Below are 16,323 nucleotides of genomic sequence, written 5' to 3' on the forward strand. Positions count from 1 at the left end.
TGTGACTCATTGTGCACTCCAGGTCATCTGCGTATGCTTGTTCAATGCGGATTGTCCGGCGTCGTCTGGGGGGGGGCGCGCCGAATGCAATGATGGAGCAGGAACATACTTCCGCTGAAACTGAACGGCACGTCTATATGAGAGAGGGAACGGCCGCCCTACGTTGGTTGTTCGGATACTATGACAAACGACGATTACCTGGCTGGACGATTTGCCCACCCTGGCCGCACACACTATCCACCTGGCTGCCGAAAAAGCGAAAGACGCGATTCAGAGAGACAAGTTTGGTAGGTATGGATATCGACGAAATCAAGGAGCAAGATGGGATGCCAGTACAATTCCACATTGGCATATTCAGTCCTGCGTACCCAGGATCTGCATGACCAATGCCACTCACCTCCCTCAGACGCAGAGGATTTGAAACCAGATATCATACAATCCCGCCACTGGCTCGTTCAAAATAACCAGTATTATTCAAAAAACGACAATCTTTTCTGCTTTGGAAAACCGCGGTCTGTTCTGCTCTGTAAGTTGGAGGGACGCTTGAAAGGACTTCTCGCAAATTCCTCTCCATTAATTCTCGTTGTTCACGGAGGGCATCGTCAAACGACGCTCCTGCAAAAGCTCAACATCAACCTTGCACCCGTCTTCACCCTCGATACGACAAGTTGCCCGCTTTCCACTCCAGATTTTCTACACCTTTCCCTAAAGCGGCTTCTCCAAGCATTTAGCATTCCCTTCACTGGCGACCGTCTCCACGTCGCTGGGAACGACGCACACTTTACACTCCGCGTTCTACTCATGATTGCTGTGACCGACGTACAACGGGAGCTGGACGAGGCTCCAGCGTGGGTGCCTGTGTTTGAAGCAATTGCCTGAGCTCCATTGTTTCACAAGAGGAAGCAGGGGGCAGCTTTGGAGCAGGGAGGAGTGCCGACATAGGTACGATGTGTGCAATACGCTGAAACGGGCGTCGAAGGGCAGCACTGACATTTATTGACCATGCCTCTGACGCCTTGTGTAGTCAGGCTCGGAGTCAGAGAGCCTTGGCAATAGCTTCAAGCGTGTAATAACATGGGGTTCAGCAGTATATTACCTTTTTATGGGCTGAAATGGGTTTTATAAGCATCGTCATGCGGAGATTTACATCTCGCAACAGGAATCTTAAGGTCAGTTTCCGGGCTACGGCATTGGTGTTGCTTTTGAAACAAGGTCGATGGTTGGAGTAAGCTGTGAGGGAAATGAAAGACCACGGGGAGGTTGGAGCTGATGAGCTCTTGAACATGTCCGGGGTAACTGCCCAGGTGGCTAGCAAGGAAAGGTAAGGTGGAGTTAATTGGTACGAGGTATTATTGAGTCGGTTGCCAAACCTTTTAAGAACTCAAGGAAGAATGAGGCAAATGCCCTTTGGCGTATGCCAGTATCAACTACCACGGCGCCACTTATCTGAGCAGCGGTGACATGAAGTATACGTTTTTTGTTATTAAGATTTCTCAGGCTTTCTCACAGTCGTAGCACGAATATACACTAGGCAGAAATGATGAGGCATGTTTAACGGCTACTATGGACGGTTCGAGGCAATGCGAGACTGAGTCGTTCATGTGAGGGTCTTGGTGCCTGTGCTTAAACCACAAACATCGACATGGCGTCTATGGAGAAAAAGATTTTCTTGTACCTAAGTACACACTAATACGGCTGGAAAACCCTGAGTATGTAGCGTAATATGTTACCCGGTCGATGTGATGGGCCGAGTGGCCACGAGCGACTGTGGAAGACCTACTTCGTTTTTTATGACTCTTGTAATGGTGGGTAAATAAATTGTTGTAAATTCACTTAACTTGCATAATATAAACAAAGTATAGCATTTAAAACTTTAGAGTAGATCTGGATGTATCGCCTCCTCCGACTTTTCTAAAAACAAATTACCCCATACATCCCCCTTTCCATCAACATACACAATCTCCATTACATTGGCCGTGAAGCTTACTTAAACTTATGACAACGACATTAGATAAACCAACTAAACTTCATTTTCTCTCATATTAAAGCATAACCGCAGCAACACCGGCAAGGCCCAATACCACAACAGCAGGCTTGATCTTGTCTCCGGCAGCAGTTACAACTGGAATACCAGTGGCATGCGTCTTAGACGGAGAAGTATGAGTCGCGGCGTTGCCAGTGGGCTGTGTAGATGAAGCGTGTATCGGAGCAACAGTAGTATCAGGGAGAGGAGTTTTCGACTTGGGTGTCTTTGTCGCCGGATTCTTAGACGTAGGTGTTTGGACAACCGGGCTTCCAACGACATGTGTTGAGCGAATCGGCGTCTGAAAAACAGGACTGCCAACAGTGTGCGTCGATTTGACAACTGTCCGGCTGGTGTTACAGTAGGTAGATACAGCACTCTGGACTACCGGACTGCCAACCGCATGTGTAGACTTGACACTCTGAACGACTGGCGTACCGACAGTATGAGTGGATACGGCGGTTTGGACGACAGGGCTTCCAACTGTGTGGGTTGACAAGACTGACGAAGTCTGGGCAACAGGACTGCCAAGGCGATGTGTTGACAAGACGCTGCTCTTGACCGGGGATGAAACTACCTGCATGGAGGTGGCGGTCTGGGCAATAGGACTGCCAAGCTCTTGTGTAGAGAGTGGTACTGCCAAGACGGGTGTGGCCGTGAAAGCCAAGGCAATGTGTGCCAAGATTATGGTTCTCATGGCGATGATGGTATAAGTGTAGTATGTATGGAATGAGAATAGCTCGTAGTTCAAGTTGTGATTATGATGGAGCTGGACTTGTCAATTTGTTCTCAAGTTTCGTAAACGGATCCTACTTATACTGCTACACTTTCAACAACTGTTGGGAAAAGAATTTGCACAATTGACAACTGGCCCGCCTATTGCCTGATCTTACACTGCCCAACTACAACGCAGAACCTGCAACTCTGCAACGCGGCAGTAGAGTTTAGCCACCTCGTGTTGTTCCTGAGTGATCTAGCTGCCGAATTGGCCAATTTGGGCAAACCGCGAGCTCAATTCAGCCTTAACTGTGAAGCTTGCACGAAGGATAGCGTTAAACAGAACGTTTTGTCTAATGTGGCGTGACAGAGAGCATGTAGTATGAACCTAGAAATGGCATGACAGCTCAGCGGCAATCGACTCAGATCTTTGCACATCATTTCCCAGAAAGGGTCTTCAGGTCCAATTTGTCCACCGGGCTTCTCCGATCGAATCCACCGACGCCACAAGATAGAGTTTGTCAATCACCTGGTTGACAGCTCGGGGAGCAGGATGGTCTCCCCGAATGTTGTATTTTGAGAGGTGTAGCTAATTTTGGACTCTTGTCGGTGAAAATTACCCCGAGATGATACTAACAGTTGCGCATACAGAGACTGAAGCTGTTTCATCTGCATGCAGTTTTTGCTCGTGGGTAGTGACATGGCGCTAGACAGAGAACAGCAGACATATCGGACATTGGTGGCAATTTGACACTTTGCATCATCAGGGTACGTACGATGTCATGACTTCAAATGGACTTTTGTCACCAACTTCTTGAGACCATCGTCATAAAAGTCCGTGTGACTGCGCCATTTGACTATTACAGGCATGCTGCATGGGGGAACCATGTACGTGAAGCAACGAAACGCAAATTTATTTATAGCTTCTAATACATATATCATGAAATCATTGGGTCAAAAAAGCTCATCCAAGTAAATAAGCTCAACGCTCCGCCCAACAGTAAAATAGTAATAATGGCCGCGCCAGCCTTGTCCGCCGTCGTGACAGGCTTTTGCGGCCGCTCGCCGTTATCTCTTCCACCGGCATTCGGATTGCCCTTGGAAGTACCACCCGTCGAATTTGTAACTGGCGGCGCCGTGTCCCCAATGAGTAAACTTGACACAGCGGCAAGGACATCCATGGCTTCTCCTGCGCCAGTCGTCTTGTCCACGCTCGGGTTGATGAATTTCCCTTCGGCCCAGTAAAAGCCGCACTGGCGTCCCGTTGAGCCTCCCGTACACTGTGCTGCTGCTGCCTGAGCCGACTTTTGCAGAACGGGGAGAATCTTGTCGCTGGTGTATGGTGCGATCTGGGGGACCATGGCGAGCCATCGGTGGAGATATCCCTTGTATGACAACATGTCTGTCTTGCAAACACTACCGCCTAGAGCGAACTCGCAGGATAGTTCGTATGCGACTTGTTTGGGGAAGAAGTTCTTGAGGCAGGAATCGAGGAGGCTGTCGAGGCGGTTCTTCCATTTCGTATCGCCCTTGGTCTGAAGCGGTCCCAATGTTAGCGACTTTCACAATTCGTGTCGGGTAGTACCGCGGAAATACTTACGTAGTTGTACATGAAAGCGCTGCCCTGGATCAAAATGGCAGCATTGTAGGAATACTCGGTCTTGTGGAGAGTTGTGCAATTGTCATTGACGCTGGCGCCGTCATACACAACCCAAGTCTTGTGGTCGATATATCCAACGCCCCAGATCCAATCCCACGCCTTTTCGGCTCGCTGTGCGTAGGTATCGTTTGCGGTGTATCGCGCGAGTCTGGCGCCCATGTTGAAAAAGATGCCATTGGCGATTGCTGCAAGATGGCTGGTTAGCTAAATGAAATGATTTTCTCGGTTACAAGCGAAGGGACACAAACTGTTCTTGTAGTCGTATCCTGCATTTGTACGCGGAATCTGCCATCGCAGGCCACCGTTACATGTCTCATCGTATCGGCTAGGGTCTGCCTGTGTGTTCCAAACTGCCTGTGCTAATTCGAGCCATCCGGGCTGGTCTGAAGGAGGGTCGGGGAATTTGTTCTCGGCCGCCAGCATGGCGGACAATCCCCAGAAACCTTGGTCATCGTTGCCAAGAGAGAGCGTTTGGTTCGGCGGCATATAATCCTTTTGTGGTCCAACTTGGAACAGCATGGCTTGCATAACCAGGTCGTTATATGTTGTATCTCCCGTCAGTTTCCAGTAATCGATGTATGTTCCCATCATTGCGCCAGCCTCCCACCAGTAGTAGTCACCGAGGCCCGACGCCGGAGGCCCAGGCAAGAGTCCAGGAGTTTGACCAGACTCGTTGCCATGGTAGAATTTTATCATGTCATATGCCAATTGCTTTGATGATTGAAGGATGTTGTCTAAATGCGCGAAATACGTTAGATTCTTGTCCACACGCCCGGCGAATACGGCAAACTATGCTCTTGCGACCGTTACAGTTCCATACCTTTTGTGTCAACTTTGTACTGTGCTTCGGCAACGCCGCCGAAAAAGCTGCTGCCAGCGAGGGCGACCAGCGCCGGTGTTAACCATTGCGTCACCATGGTCGGGGTGACTATGTGAATATGTGTCGACGCTGTGCGCGTGTTATTCCGCCGGCGGCCGCACAAGTATCGCTCCGCGAGAATAAAACAGAGACAAAAAATTCTTCTAGATTCTCCAAAATATCCCAGCGATTGATCTGAGACTGTTTTCTTGATTGTCACAGAGTTGTGACGAAACCGTTGCCAGATGCGGCGCTTTAGCGCGATTACCGCTGTTTTCAGCAATTTGGTGGCGCACTGCCCTGCTGCGATGACTTTCTGCAGTGATCGGTGTTGCCGTTTACCGAGAGGATGGCTAAAAAGAATACAAGAGAATGGTAGTTGTCGAGGAATGATCTGGCTTCGCTTCAACGGTCGTGAATTGTCGTCAAACCGCGGGAATCAGCACAGTTTGCAGTCTCGACAACTCCTTGTTCAACTCCCTGTCAGCCGTCCCACAAGATCCGAGAACCCGAGCGTCGTGGATCGAATGGGCTGTTACAGATTCGAAGATCGGGTTCGGAACCGTTCACAGATCGTGCTGCAATGCGCTTTCGAAGTGGACTTGACGCCTGTGCTTGTTCGTTTCGTTTATCTCGGGAACCGCGCCAAGGTCTTGGACAACTTGGCAAAACCGATCATGAAAGAACAGGGCAAGGCGACGAGGCCATGGCCAAGTCTTTGTACTCTTGTGCAAATATTGGGTTGGTCAGGACGCAGCAGTAGCGCCAACGGATTTCGTCACAAAGGGCCTGCCAAGAGCCGCGATGTGGCGCAGTGACATGGTTGATTGCATGGTTATTCGCAGATACGAGAACCTGGCAACTTAGCGTTAAGTTAGCTTGCGTTGAAGGGAATATGGGCAAATCCATATTTCCGAAACGGGGCCAGCCGTAAGCACAACAGTGCAACAGCACAACAGGCTCGGAAACTTCGGCCTCTTCCTTAACGCTGGGCACGACGGACTTTGGTGCCTCCTGTTCCCCTATTCCTCCATTAACGACTGGACCTAATCAACCGTGAGTTCTCTGTCCCTCTCTGTCTGGTCCAGTTGACGCCGTCTCACCATACGGGCCGCTCGTGATGAAACGGCCTGGTGTTGTGACACACACCTTTCGCCCGTCGCCACCACATTTGTCGTTGGCCACACCGGTCTGGCCGTTCCAGTGGCCCATACTAGGCTCGTGTGGTCTCGCGTTGGTTTCCAGGCTCCATTATTACCACCGCCGTGTCCTCGTGTGATGCTCGGATGGTCCTGTAGCGAGTTGCTGGTGTGGTTACATGCGATTTGATTCCATGTCCAATTTTGCACAGCCTCCTGTGTCTCCCGTGTCTTCTGTGTATTGTGGGTTATTCCTTGAATCGGGGTCAATCTGCATGCCCCTGAAGGAAATCCGTGCCTTGCATCAGATCACTCTCGGAATCTGTTAACTAGCGGGATCACCCTTCCCTTGCTAAGTCCTGCTCTGGATTGTGGAGGACGCGCCAAATTACAAACACATGAGGCTCCAATGCTTTGCCAAAACTCTGTGCTACGGAAGCGTTATGTTCCATCAGCATCGAATTGAGGCGAACCCCTGTATCGAGTAGCGCAATCCGGACGGAACACAACATGTTACAGGTTGATGATTTTTAGAAGGATATTCCATCCATGCATTTGGCCTGTTCCAAGCCTACGAAGCTCAACCAACTTGGTTGACTACCAATGCAAGTCGCGGCGGCTAAAAACAAGCCTTCTCCAATTGGCATGAGTTCCTTTCATGGACATCCGTATCAGATCGTGGTCTCCACGTCGTCCTTTGTGGGCTACCACCACTGTCCAGGCGCGTTTGCCAGGATCACTCAGCTTAGGTAGAGAAATTTCCCATTCGTCCAGTCGTTCCTAGCCTTTTTGAATGGCCTGATAGCCAGTATTTGGAGCCAGGGGATGTGCGGCGGATTGTAAGGCTAGCCTTTGACTGTAAACAGAAAACGGCCGGAACCATGTCTACAGAACGGCTACGTCTTGTGTTCGCGACGTTATTGACACGGGCGGGCATGAAACTTTATTTCTACCGCGATACATGCTTAGTGAGCTGTCGAGCAGCCATGTTGATGCAGACTGCCTGGGTTCCTTCGTGGAACTCAATTTGAGTGATGTTACCCTTGCGATCGCTCAAGCTTACTGCCATCATGGCAACGCATGTGAGTAAAATAAAATGCGTTTGGCCTCCCAGTCGGTTCATAACCCCTAAACGAACTGCTGTTCAGAGTAAGCTTCGAGGTAAGCTCTTAGACAAGTAATCTTAGGCGATAGGATGTAAAAGCATATGTGTATTTCTAAGTCGCTATCTAAATGATATCGTTAAACATCGCACGAATAAGGGACTAAATTGCAACTGAACATGCTGCTTTGTGTTGTTGTGACATCTCAATATTAGACCACCGCAAGTATATGCTCCACCTCCTTGCCTACCAGATTTCTAAGGAACGTGGTAACCACTCATCTATTTGTGTTCGGGGTATCTAGCTCGGTACTTCCTCCTCCCAAATCATAAGGCATATGCGAATTAAGCCCATGGACGGGTTATAACGGCTCTTACAAGAGCAACATCGCGCATCCCACCACAGCTGAAGCAACCATAGCAAAAGCCACACGAGATGATTGACCCTCCGCAGAATTGTGAAGCACAATAGTTGTCGGAGAGTTGTTCGGCATCTCCACCGTAGTTGTCGACGTACTGTTGGCGCTTGTGAACACGAGCTCAACAGACTTGCCGCACGGCATCGGTAGTCTGACACTGGCCTTGTCTGCTCCGCAGTCCGTGTGAATCTCCTTTGCCTTGGATTCAATGGTGTTGAGGTACGTCTTGATGACAGAAACGTAGCTGATTAGTGGCGAGGACAGTGATGCCGCTGCAGTGATGGTGCAACTCTGACCGCGAATTGAAGAGATGCGGGAGTCGCTGGGCGCTGGTGGTTGTAATTGACTAGCCAGAGAGTTGAGGCATGATTGTACTGATGCTCTGTCTGCCCTGGCGGCGAGTATAGGGGGCGAGGTTGGAGCCGGATATGAAGCGCCGACTTCTACCGCTGGGTTGAGAATGTTGCCAAGGACAGACGGCACGCAAAGCAGCGTTATTAAAGTGAGGATGGAATGCATGTTGGCGAAACTCTGAAGGTCTTGAAAACAGTAACTTAGTAGTTGGAGTAAATTTTGGAAATGGGTTCCCTGAGCTAAGTTTCCCAGTTTGGTAGCTTCAACACAACCTGGGTAGGACTAGATTTATACTAAACAGTTGACAATGTTCCTAACTATGGCCCGCGATAGCTAACTAGTAATGACATCACTTGCTGACGGACATGTCCAGAACTGTACAACATCCTCCAGACGGGCTTTTTCGAATTTGCAGTAAGGCTGATTGAAATCGCCAAGATTGCAGGTTATCACGTCTTGGCAGCTGACATCTATTTCCGCTTTGGATCCCAAAATGGTAAATCCCGAGAAGAAAGGCCAGCCGCTACTGAGCCTCACTAGTCTGGTCTCACGCACTGTTACATGGGTGTCAATCCAGTCGCAAGCTCGACAGGATTAGAAATGTTTAGTTTCTTGAATTTGGGTTATCTTTGTGGACTGTCATGTTAGTCCCTGTGCTTTGGGCAAGTTACCGACGTCATTGCAGTTAAACTAAGGCTGGTTGCCTCTATTGCGCCATACGTGTGGTTTATTCCTGTTTGTTGGCGATTTATTTGGAGTCATCAACCAAACTAGAAGAGAAAGTTTTTTTCAACTAATTCTTGAAATCGGGGCTTTGTTGAAAACCGGAACTCTGGATGTTTTGGCTGTGGCTCATTTCCGTCCAGGCTGTTGAGCAGCTGCAGTTTTACCTGGCTTCCATACGAGTTGAGATCCCTCCGGGCTGCAGATCATCCATGACATTTTGCTGTTGATGCAGCAGGGATAAAGGCAATTCTCTCTACACTTATAGGGGATAGAATTGGTGCTTTGCATGGTGGAAACAAATGGCCATTGACGTCGACAGTCGTCGTGTCAGGTGCAAATTAAACAAGCACCCGGTGGACCAAGCGGGGGATCGGTGCAGTGCGCCGCAAGGTGTTGCCCATTAGCCACAGGATTTCCACTGATTCAAGCCAATGTTGACTTCAAGCCAGTTGAGTCCTGTGGCTTGGTGTCATGACAGCTACTCGTCGTGGCTCTGCCTTACTCGCCTCATTCCATGCTCGTTCCAGTCGACTGACCATCATCATCTGAGATTGCGGTCAGAATGGGGCTATTTCATTGAGGTAGTCATCCCAACCTAATATTTGACAGTGGTCCACGCGTGTAATTCAGTGCTGCGCTGTGCTGTCAGAGCGTCGCCCATAACATCGCGCCAATACAAGAGCTCTCGTTGATGCCCGTCAGGGTGCCGCGCCTTACTTCCATTTATTGCTCCCTTCATTGGGTCAATTCCTGGCGCTGTCCTTGGATTGTCCAGAATAAGCAGTTCATATCTGCGTTCGCACTCGACAATTGTGCTTGGGAATCTCACCTACAGTACTTTTCATCGACAGCAGAGTCAATGTCCCGCTACCAGAAGCCAGCAGATGCCCATACCGATCCTGTTGTGCCTCTTAGACTCGTAGACTGCTTTTCCAGCCGTCTGCGTACATTTTCTGTGTCATATCTGTGAAACGTTCCTCTTGTAGCCGTCCCAAAATCGCGCTGATCTGGTGATAGATGCCACGGCGTGTGGGAGGAAGAAATAGCCCCAGTCTGACTGCAATCTAAAATTAAGGTGGTAGCGCGCAACCCTGCCAGGAGGTGTGCCAAATCTGGCGTTAAATGACCTGCCACGAAGAGTCAATGTCAGAATGGCTCTGCTGCAATTTTGACGGGTTGGGTAGACCAAGCTCATGGGACGTATTAAGCCAAAGTCGGCCATTTGCACATCATCGACGGCAACTAGTCCATCCACGATTTCAGTCAGAAACATGGGAGGTGCCCGAGTTACACCACAGATCTTCCGAGCTTCTCTACTTGGCAGGCACCGAGCAATTAACAGCCGAAAACGGAGAATCTCATCAGTATTTCCTCTAATGACACTATTTCCACAGTCGATCTGAGCCACACTGAGCGGCAATCAATTGCTGTGTATGCATGTTAGTCCGCCATCCGCAGCCCGCACGACGTGTCCTGACTAAAGCTGGCGCCGTTTGCCCATGCGGCCTTAAGCGCCGCGGCTTGTCCAAAGAGCGCTGAGACGACCCCGCACGGGCCGGCCCTGGTCGCCCGATGCCAGTGGGACACATCAAATGACTTGGGCTGCTGATGTTCCGTCGTAAGCTGAGCCTTAAAATATGATCCATTCACTCGCGCAAGGAACGTGACGATGAAGGACTAAATATGTCCTGGCAAACTCTTTTCTAACCCTTTTGTACTCCCACTACTCTAAGACTGATTGTTTGCTCAGATCGTGTCGGGCAGGGCATTTGCAGCCAGTAGAGCCTGTCCGCTTACACTTCTGCAGAGTCGGAAATCATGTCAGATCCCAAGAAGTATACAGTCGGCTGGATCTGCGCTATCCGCACAGAGCTCGTCGCCGCCCAAGCGTTTCTCGATGAAACGCACGAACAGCCGAAGGAACAAGGCCCAAACGACTCCAACCACTATGTTTTGGGCCGTATGGCCCATCACAATGTTGTGATAGCCTGTCTTCCGGGTGGAGAATACGGCACGGCATCAGCAGCTGGCGTCGCGATCAATCTCTTACGAAGCTTCCCAACCATCCGCATTGGCTTGATGGTCGGGATTGGCGGAGGTGCACCAACTAAGAAGCATGATATACGGCTCGGTGATGTTGTCATCAGTATGCCCAGTAACGGCAGAGGAGGGGTATTCCAGTATGACTTCGGTAAGACGATACAGGGCCAGGCCTTCGTCGAAACCGGGTTCTTAAATCAACCTCCAGATCTGCTCCGAACGGCAGTGGAAGCGGTCGCGGCGAAGTACGAACTGGATGGACACAAGCTCGTCGAAAGCGTGAACAAGTCCCTCGATAGGAAGAAGAGGCTGCGGAAGAAATATTCTTGTCCCACTAGCAGTGATGTCCTGTATAAGTCAGACTTCACACATTGTGGGGACGAGCTGGAAGGCTGTGAAACCTGCGGTAGTGATCCATCCGTTGCTGTAACGCGACCGGAACGTGGAGAGGATGAAGACAACCCCGCAATTCACCATGGCTTGATTGCTTCTGCAAATCAGCTGATGAAAGACGCACTGGTGAGGGATAAGCTGGCGACAGAAAAAGGGGTCCTTTGTTTTGAGATGGAGGCTGCAGGCCTAATGAATCGCTTCCCGTGCATTGTAATCCGCGGGATATGTGACTATTCTGATACTCACAAGAACAAGGAATGGCAAGGGTTCGCTGCCATGATGGCCGCCGCATATGCAAAGGACCTGCTTCATCAGATGCCAGCCTCGAAAGTAGAGTGTGAGAAGTCGATCCACGACATGCTATCTTCTAGTTAGTTTACACAATCTCTACAAAACCTTTCGTCGAATTGAGGAAAGATGCTAACCCGAGTAACAGTAGATGGGGGGATCAATTCCTTGTGCTTAACTACAGAGATGGTTAAGTCAGGAGTGGATTGTTCGTAACTCAGGAATATATGAACTCTAGCGTAGTACCAGCATGAGACACTGATTGCGACACAGCGGCAAATGAGCAGGAAATTCGAAATTGGTTCTCTACCACCCCGATATCGACTACCTACAACAAATCAATTCAGGACCGTACGCCTGGGACTGGGCAGTGGCTGCTTAGTTCCCAGTCATACAAGGCTTGGAAGGGTAATGTGTCTGGTCTATTGTGGCTGTATGGGGCCGGTAAGTGCCTTCCACCTTAGAGCTGACTCCAGACGATATTGCTAAGTCACAAGACAGCTGGATCAGGGAAGACAATGCTATGGTACGTGTTTAACAAGCGCCATTCTACTTACAATTCTCTGGGCTCTGACATGTAAAGCTCCACGGTCGTTCAAGACGTGTCAGATCATGTTCAACATGACACGGGTAGGAAGCAAGCATTTTGGTACTTTCGATTCAGTGACATTGCAACGCAAAATGTTTCCAGTATGGTGAGATCGTTCATTCGTCAATTATCCCCGTCCCCTCCTCTCGCTTCTACTCAAAAGCTTTGGAAAGAACACAGTGAACGAGGAAGCGAACCGACCCTCAATGAGCTCACGGCTATTCTTGGCGACATTATAAATGACAGCAAAGAGGTGTTTGTTATTATAGATGCTCTGGATGAATGTCAGCAGACATCACAACTTCAGGAGAGAACAAGTTTGCTGAGGTACATCAATACATGCTTGAACAGACATAAGGATAACCTTCACATCCTGGTCACGAGTAGAGTTGATCACGATATCAAGTCTGCTCTGGAGCACTACAAGGCAATCAAGATCGAGGAATGGATAGACGGTGATGTGAGGATGTACATCGAGAAGCAGATCCATTCGGGTTGCCTTGCAGAATACCAAGACAGCGTTAAAAATAAGATCAAGGAATCTCTTCTATCGACCAAAGAACGGTAAGAGTCAAACAAATACCTGAGCTTATCAATATGCTGATCAAACCCAGCCGATTCCGATGGGTCGATTTGCAGATCAGAAGGCTGAGTGACTGCAATACCGAGGACCAGATAGCCACCGCGCTGAGAACTGTTCCAGAGACCTTAGAGGATATCTACAAGGAGGCTCTTGAGAAGGTTCCCCTGAAAGATGGGAAGGTCGCCCGTGAGATCCTTATGTGGCTTTGCTTTTCTCTTCGGCCTATGACTGCTGGGGAAATTGCCGCAGCCGTAGGTCTCCTACAACCTGAGAATGCTCTACGCATCTGCTCAACCATGCTTGTGACGTTGATCCATGAGCACACGGAGGGAATTCTTCAGCTTGCGCATTTCACTGTCAAAGAATATTTAGTGGTTCTGAGGGCATGCAACAACACCCTTGAGCACCAATTTACAGAGGAGTCGGCTCAAGATACCCTGGCACGCACGACTGTGAGCTGTTTGCTCGAAAGCAAAACGCTCGGCCAGTCTACGTTTGCATCCCCAAACCGCTTACTAGATTACTCTGCACGCTTCTGGTACGAGCACGCAATAATTTTGGAGGGGAGAGACGAGTACGCCTCATTAAGAAAGGCGATTGACCAGTTATTCAGCCACGAATATTCTGCAGAATATGAACTTTGGCTGAAGACATACAACCCCGACAATCCTTACGCCAATCCTTACGCCTTAACTAAAGAAAAGAATACCCCCCACCCACTTTACTATGCTTCATTCCTTGGATTCTCTCATAGCGTGAGAAAGCTTCTTTTAGAAGGCGGAAAAGTGGAGGAGGAGGGCCGGCCTGGGAACGCTTTTCTCGCCGCGGTAAGCAACGGCCATGAAAGTGTTGTCAAAGAATTTCTCGAAAGACTTCCTCCGCCGGATGAAGTGGAGGTTTGCAGGGTCATAAAAGTTCTTAGAAGAAATGCCGGAAATATTTTATCGATGTATTTGGAAAGGTACACATTCGAGATCACAGAGCTGATTTTGATGGCCGCAGTAGAGAGCCTGCAGCCTGAGATTCTCTCTATGCTTCGGCGATTCGGGGGGGGAGAGGTAGACGTGCCAGAATACATGGTACAAATTGCGGCAGTAACTGCGGCAGAGAGCGAACGGAAAGGTATGGAGACGTTGGCTATGCTCCTGGACCGAAAAGGGGAGGAGATCAAGATCACAGAAAAAGTGGTAATGGCTGCAGCCGGAGAGAAGGCGGGCGGTTCGGGGGTTATGGCAATGCTTCTGGATCGAAGAGGAGAGGAGATTCAGATCACAGAAGAAGTGGTAATGGCTGCATTGCAAAACAGGTGGAGCGGTCAAGAGATCTTAGCTGTTCTTCTGGACCGAAAGGGACAGGAGATCGAGACCACAAAAACATTGGTAACAGTCGCAGCCATGGGCAGTAAGAGGGGCAAAGTGATTCTGACGATGCTTCTGGAGCGAAGAGGAGAGGAGATCAAGATCACAGAAGAAGTATTAATAGCTGCAGCCAAGAACGAGAGGAGTGGCAAAGAGATCTTAACTATGCTTTTGGACCGAAAGGGGGAGGAGATCAAGATCACAGGAGAAGTGGTAATGGCTGCAGCCAACAACACGGAGAGTGGTTCAGGGATTATGACTGTCCTTCTTGACCGAAAAGGAGACGACGTCAAGATCACAGATGACATGGTAGAGGAATTCGTAAGAAAGTTTGACAAATTTTTCATGAGTGCTCTCCTAGGCTGGAAAGGAGGCGACATCAAAATTACAGAAAAGTTACTAATAGCTGCAGCCAAGAACGAGCAGAATGGTAGAGAGGTCTTGGCTGTCCTTGTGGACAAAAAGGGAGAGGAGATCAAGATCACAGCAGAAGTTATAGCAGCCGTGTCAGAGAACCTGCGAAATTGGCAGGCGATCATGGTTCTCCTGCTATGCCAAAAAGGAGAGAATATTCAAATCACAGATGACGCGGTGGCAGAAATCGCAAGAAGATTTGATAAATTCATCATACTCCTCCTCCTAGGCCGAAAAGGAGGACTTATTGAGATCACTGAAGAACTCATGATATCTGCTGCAGAGAACGAATTAAATGGTAAAGAGATCTTGGCTCTTCTTCTGGATAGAAAAAGAAAGGATATCAAAATCACTGAAGGGATAATGCTGGCTGCTGTAAGAAACCAATGCAGCGGGAACGACATCGTAACTCTCCTTTTAGAGCGGAGTGAGGAGGATATTCAGATTACAGATGAATTGGTAACGGCCGCGGCAGAGAATAAGCGCCATGCTGGACATATCAAGGCTCTCCTTCTTGGCCGATTGCAGAAGCTTAACGAACGGTCGATCCTCCCCAAAAACGACATCGCCATTCATGACGAGAAAGACGCCGCAATTTCGGGCGACAGTGGGGATTGTTCTATATAGACCTGGAGTTTCAGCTCAGGCCATTCCGAAGACGTACAGGCTCATCCACTTTTCACATTTGATATGGTCGAGACTTTTGTGTCCTCAATAGAAGTGTTTGTCGATGTACACCAAGGATTCTGAATTCCGCCAAAATCGGACAAAGAGAGAAAGAGCAATATGGAGGCATTATACAGGGATTTGGTGTTATTCGGTCGGAGTACAGTGCTAATCTTCTCAGGGGAAAGCTACGGAATTGGGCATGGAGATGGCTGTTTTGTTGGACTGTGTAGTTGGAAGAGGGATCTTCTTCATCATCGGGTGACCTGGAACACAAGGGTAGCAAGCCTGCATTCCCGATGTGCAACACAAGGTCGGTTGCAAAGGCGGCAAATCACAAGCAGTCTCTGGATATCCAGACCAAGGCTTGTCACCAGTAATGCCGATTCAACTCCGCTCAGACGCGTGGAAAATTAAATAAAGTCGTTTTATTACTACCCGACAGACAACTACACAACCGGTCAGCTGCTGGCAACGACCACAATTCCAGCAGCGAACCGCTAGGACCTCATACGTGGGCAGAGTTTTCGACTCAGACTACCTTGCTATATACCTAGAATAGGTTAAGGTGTAGAGTTTGTATACACGTCAGTCCAACCTAAAGCTGTAGTAGTATGTGTTTCATCAAACTTTATCTCATGCTTCTCAAGTCTGTATTGGAGGTCGTAGTCGGGGCCGTGAAAGTTGAATCGGCTTATCCACCCATCTGAGAACGAATGCTGGTCGCAGCGTAGAATGATCTTCGGCCTCTTTATCTGTAAAACTTGACCCGCTAATCTGTGACATGCCTTATCGAGGGACTTGTCCTTCTTGTCTGGCTGCGTTGGAAAATGTGTTTAAAACAGTAACGGTAAAGATGCTCCTCGCTCCTCGCTCCGCATGACGAAACCTTGATAAGTTCGTCTACGGCGCGTAGAGTGGATGACTTCTGCACGATGGTCTTAAAGCTTAGGTGGTAGTTTTTAACGTACGGACGCTGGGCAAGATAACAAT

General features: G+C 49.2%; 6 protein-coding genes across 6 annotated transcripts; 3 read left to right on the forward strand and 3 right to left on the reverse strand.

The window, feature by feature from the left end:
* Nucleotides 1–321: 321 nt before the first annotated feature.
* On the forward strand, nucleotides 322–879 carry VFPPC_14582 (ribonuclease H-like protein; the record flags this gene model as incomplete). Its single annotated transcript, XM_018292350.1, has 1 exon — nucleotides 322–879. The coding sequence occupies one exon, from the start codon at nucleotides 322–324 to the stop codon at nucleotides 877–879; it is 558 nt and encodes a 185-aa protein (XP_018139213.1).
* A 1,163-nt stretch (nucleotides 880–2,042) lies between these two features.
* VFPPC_09337 (hypothetical protein) lies at nucleotides 2,043–2,720 on the reverse strand (the record flags this gene model as incomplete). The annotated part of the gene is made up of 1 exon (XM_018287892.1): nucleotides 2,043–2,720. The coding sequence occupies one exon, from the start codon at nucleotides 2,718–2,720 to the stop codon at nucleotides 2,043–2,045; it is 678 nt and encodes a 225-aa protein (XP_018139212.1).
* Nucleotides 2,721–3,678: 958 nt separating this feature from the next.
* On the reverse strand, nucleotides 3,679–5,317 carry VFPPC_09336 (glycosylhydrolase family 76-2 protein; the record flags this gene model as incomplete). The annotated part of the gene is made up of 4 exons (XM_018287891.1): nucleotides 3,679–4,275; nucleotides 4,341–4,585; nucleotides 4,649–5,134; nucleotides 5,221–5,317. The coding sequence occupies 4 exons, from the start codon at nucleotides 5,315–5,317 to the stop codon at nucleotides 3,679–3,681; spliced, it is 1,425 nt and encodes a 474-aa protein (XP_018139211.1).
* A 1,684-nt stretch (nucleotides 5,318–7,001) lies between these two features.
* On the forward strand, nucleotides 7,002–7,151 carry VFPPC_16519 (hypothetical protein; the record flags this gene model as incomplete). The annotated part of the gene is made up of 1 exon (XM_018294272.1): nucleotides 7,002–7,151. The coding sequence occupies one exon, from the start codon at nucleotides 7,002–7,004 to the stop codon at nucleotides 7,149–7,151; it is 150 nt and encodes a 49-aa protein (XP_018139210.1).
* Nucleotides 7,152–7,874: 723 nt separating this feature from the next.
* VFPPC_14581 (hypothetical protein) lies at nucleotides 7,875–8,438 on the reverse strand (the record flags this gene model as incomplete). The annotated part of the gene is made up of 1 exon (XM_018292349.1): nucleotides 7,875–8,438. The coding sequence occupies one exon, from the start codon at nucleotides 8,436–8,438 to the stop codon at nucleotides 7,875–7,877; it is 564 nt and encodes a 187-aa protein (XP_018139209.1).
* A 2,379-nt stretch (nucleotides 8,439–10,817) lies between these two features.
* VFPPC_18144 (NACHT domain-containing protein) lies at nucleotides 10,818–15,291 on the forward strand (the record flags this gene model as incomplete). The annotated part of the gene is made up of 6 exons (XM_018287890.1): nucleotides 10,818–11,802; nucleotides 11,869–11,928; nucleotides 11,994–12,164; nucleotides 12,222–12,246; nucleotides 12,304–12,873; nucleotides 12,924–15,291. The coding sequence occupies 6 exons, from the start codon at nucleotides 10,818–10,820 to the stop codon at nucleotides 15,289–15,291; spliced, it is 4,179 nt and encodes a 1,392-aa protein (XP_018139208.1).
* Between the last annotated feature and the right edge of the window lie 1,032 nt (nucleotides 15,292–16,323).

This window comes from Pochonia chlamydosporia, chromosome 7 (assembly GCF_001653235.2).
Source record: "Pochonia chlamydosporia 170 chromosome 7, whole genome shotgun sequence".
NCBI lineage: Eukaryota > Fungi > Ascomycota > Sordariomycetes > Hypocreales > Clavicipitaceae > Pochonia > Pochonia chlamydosporia.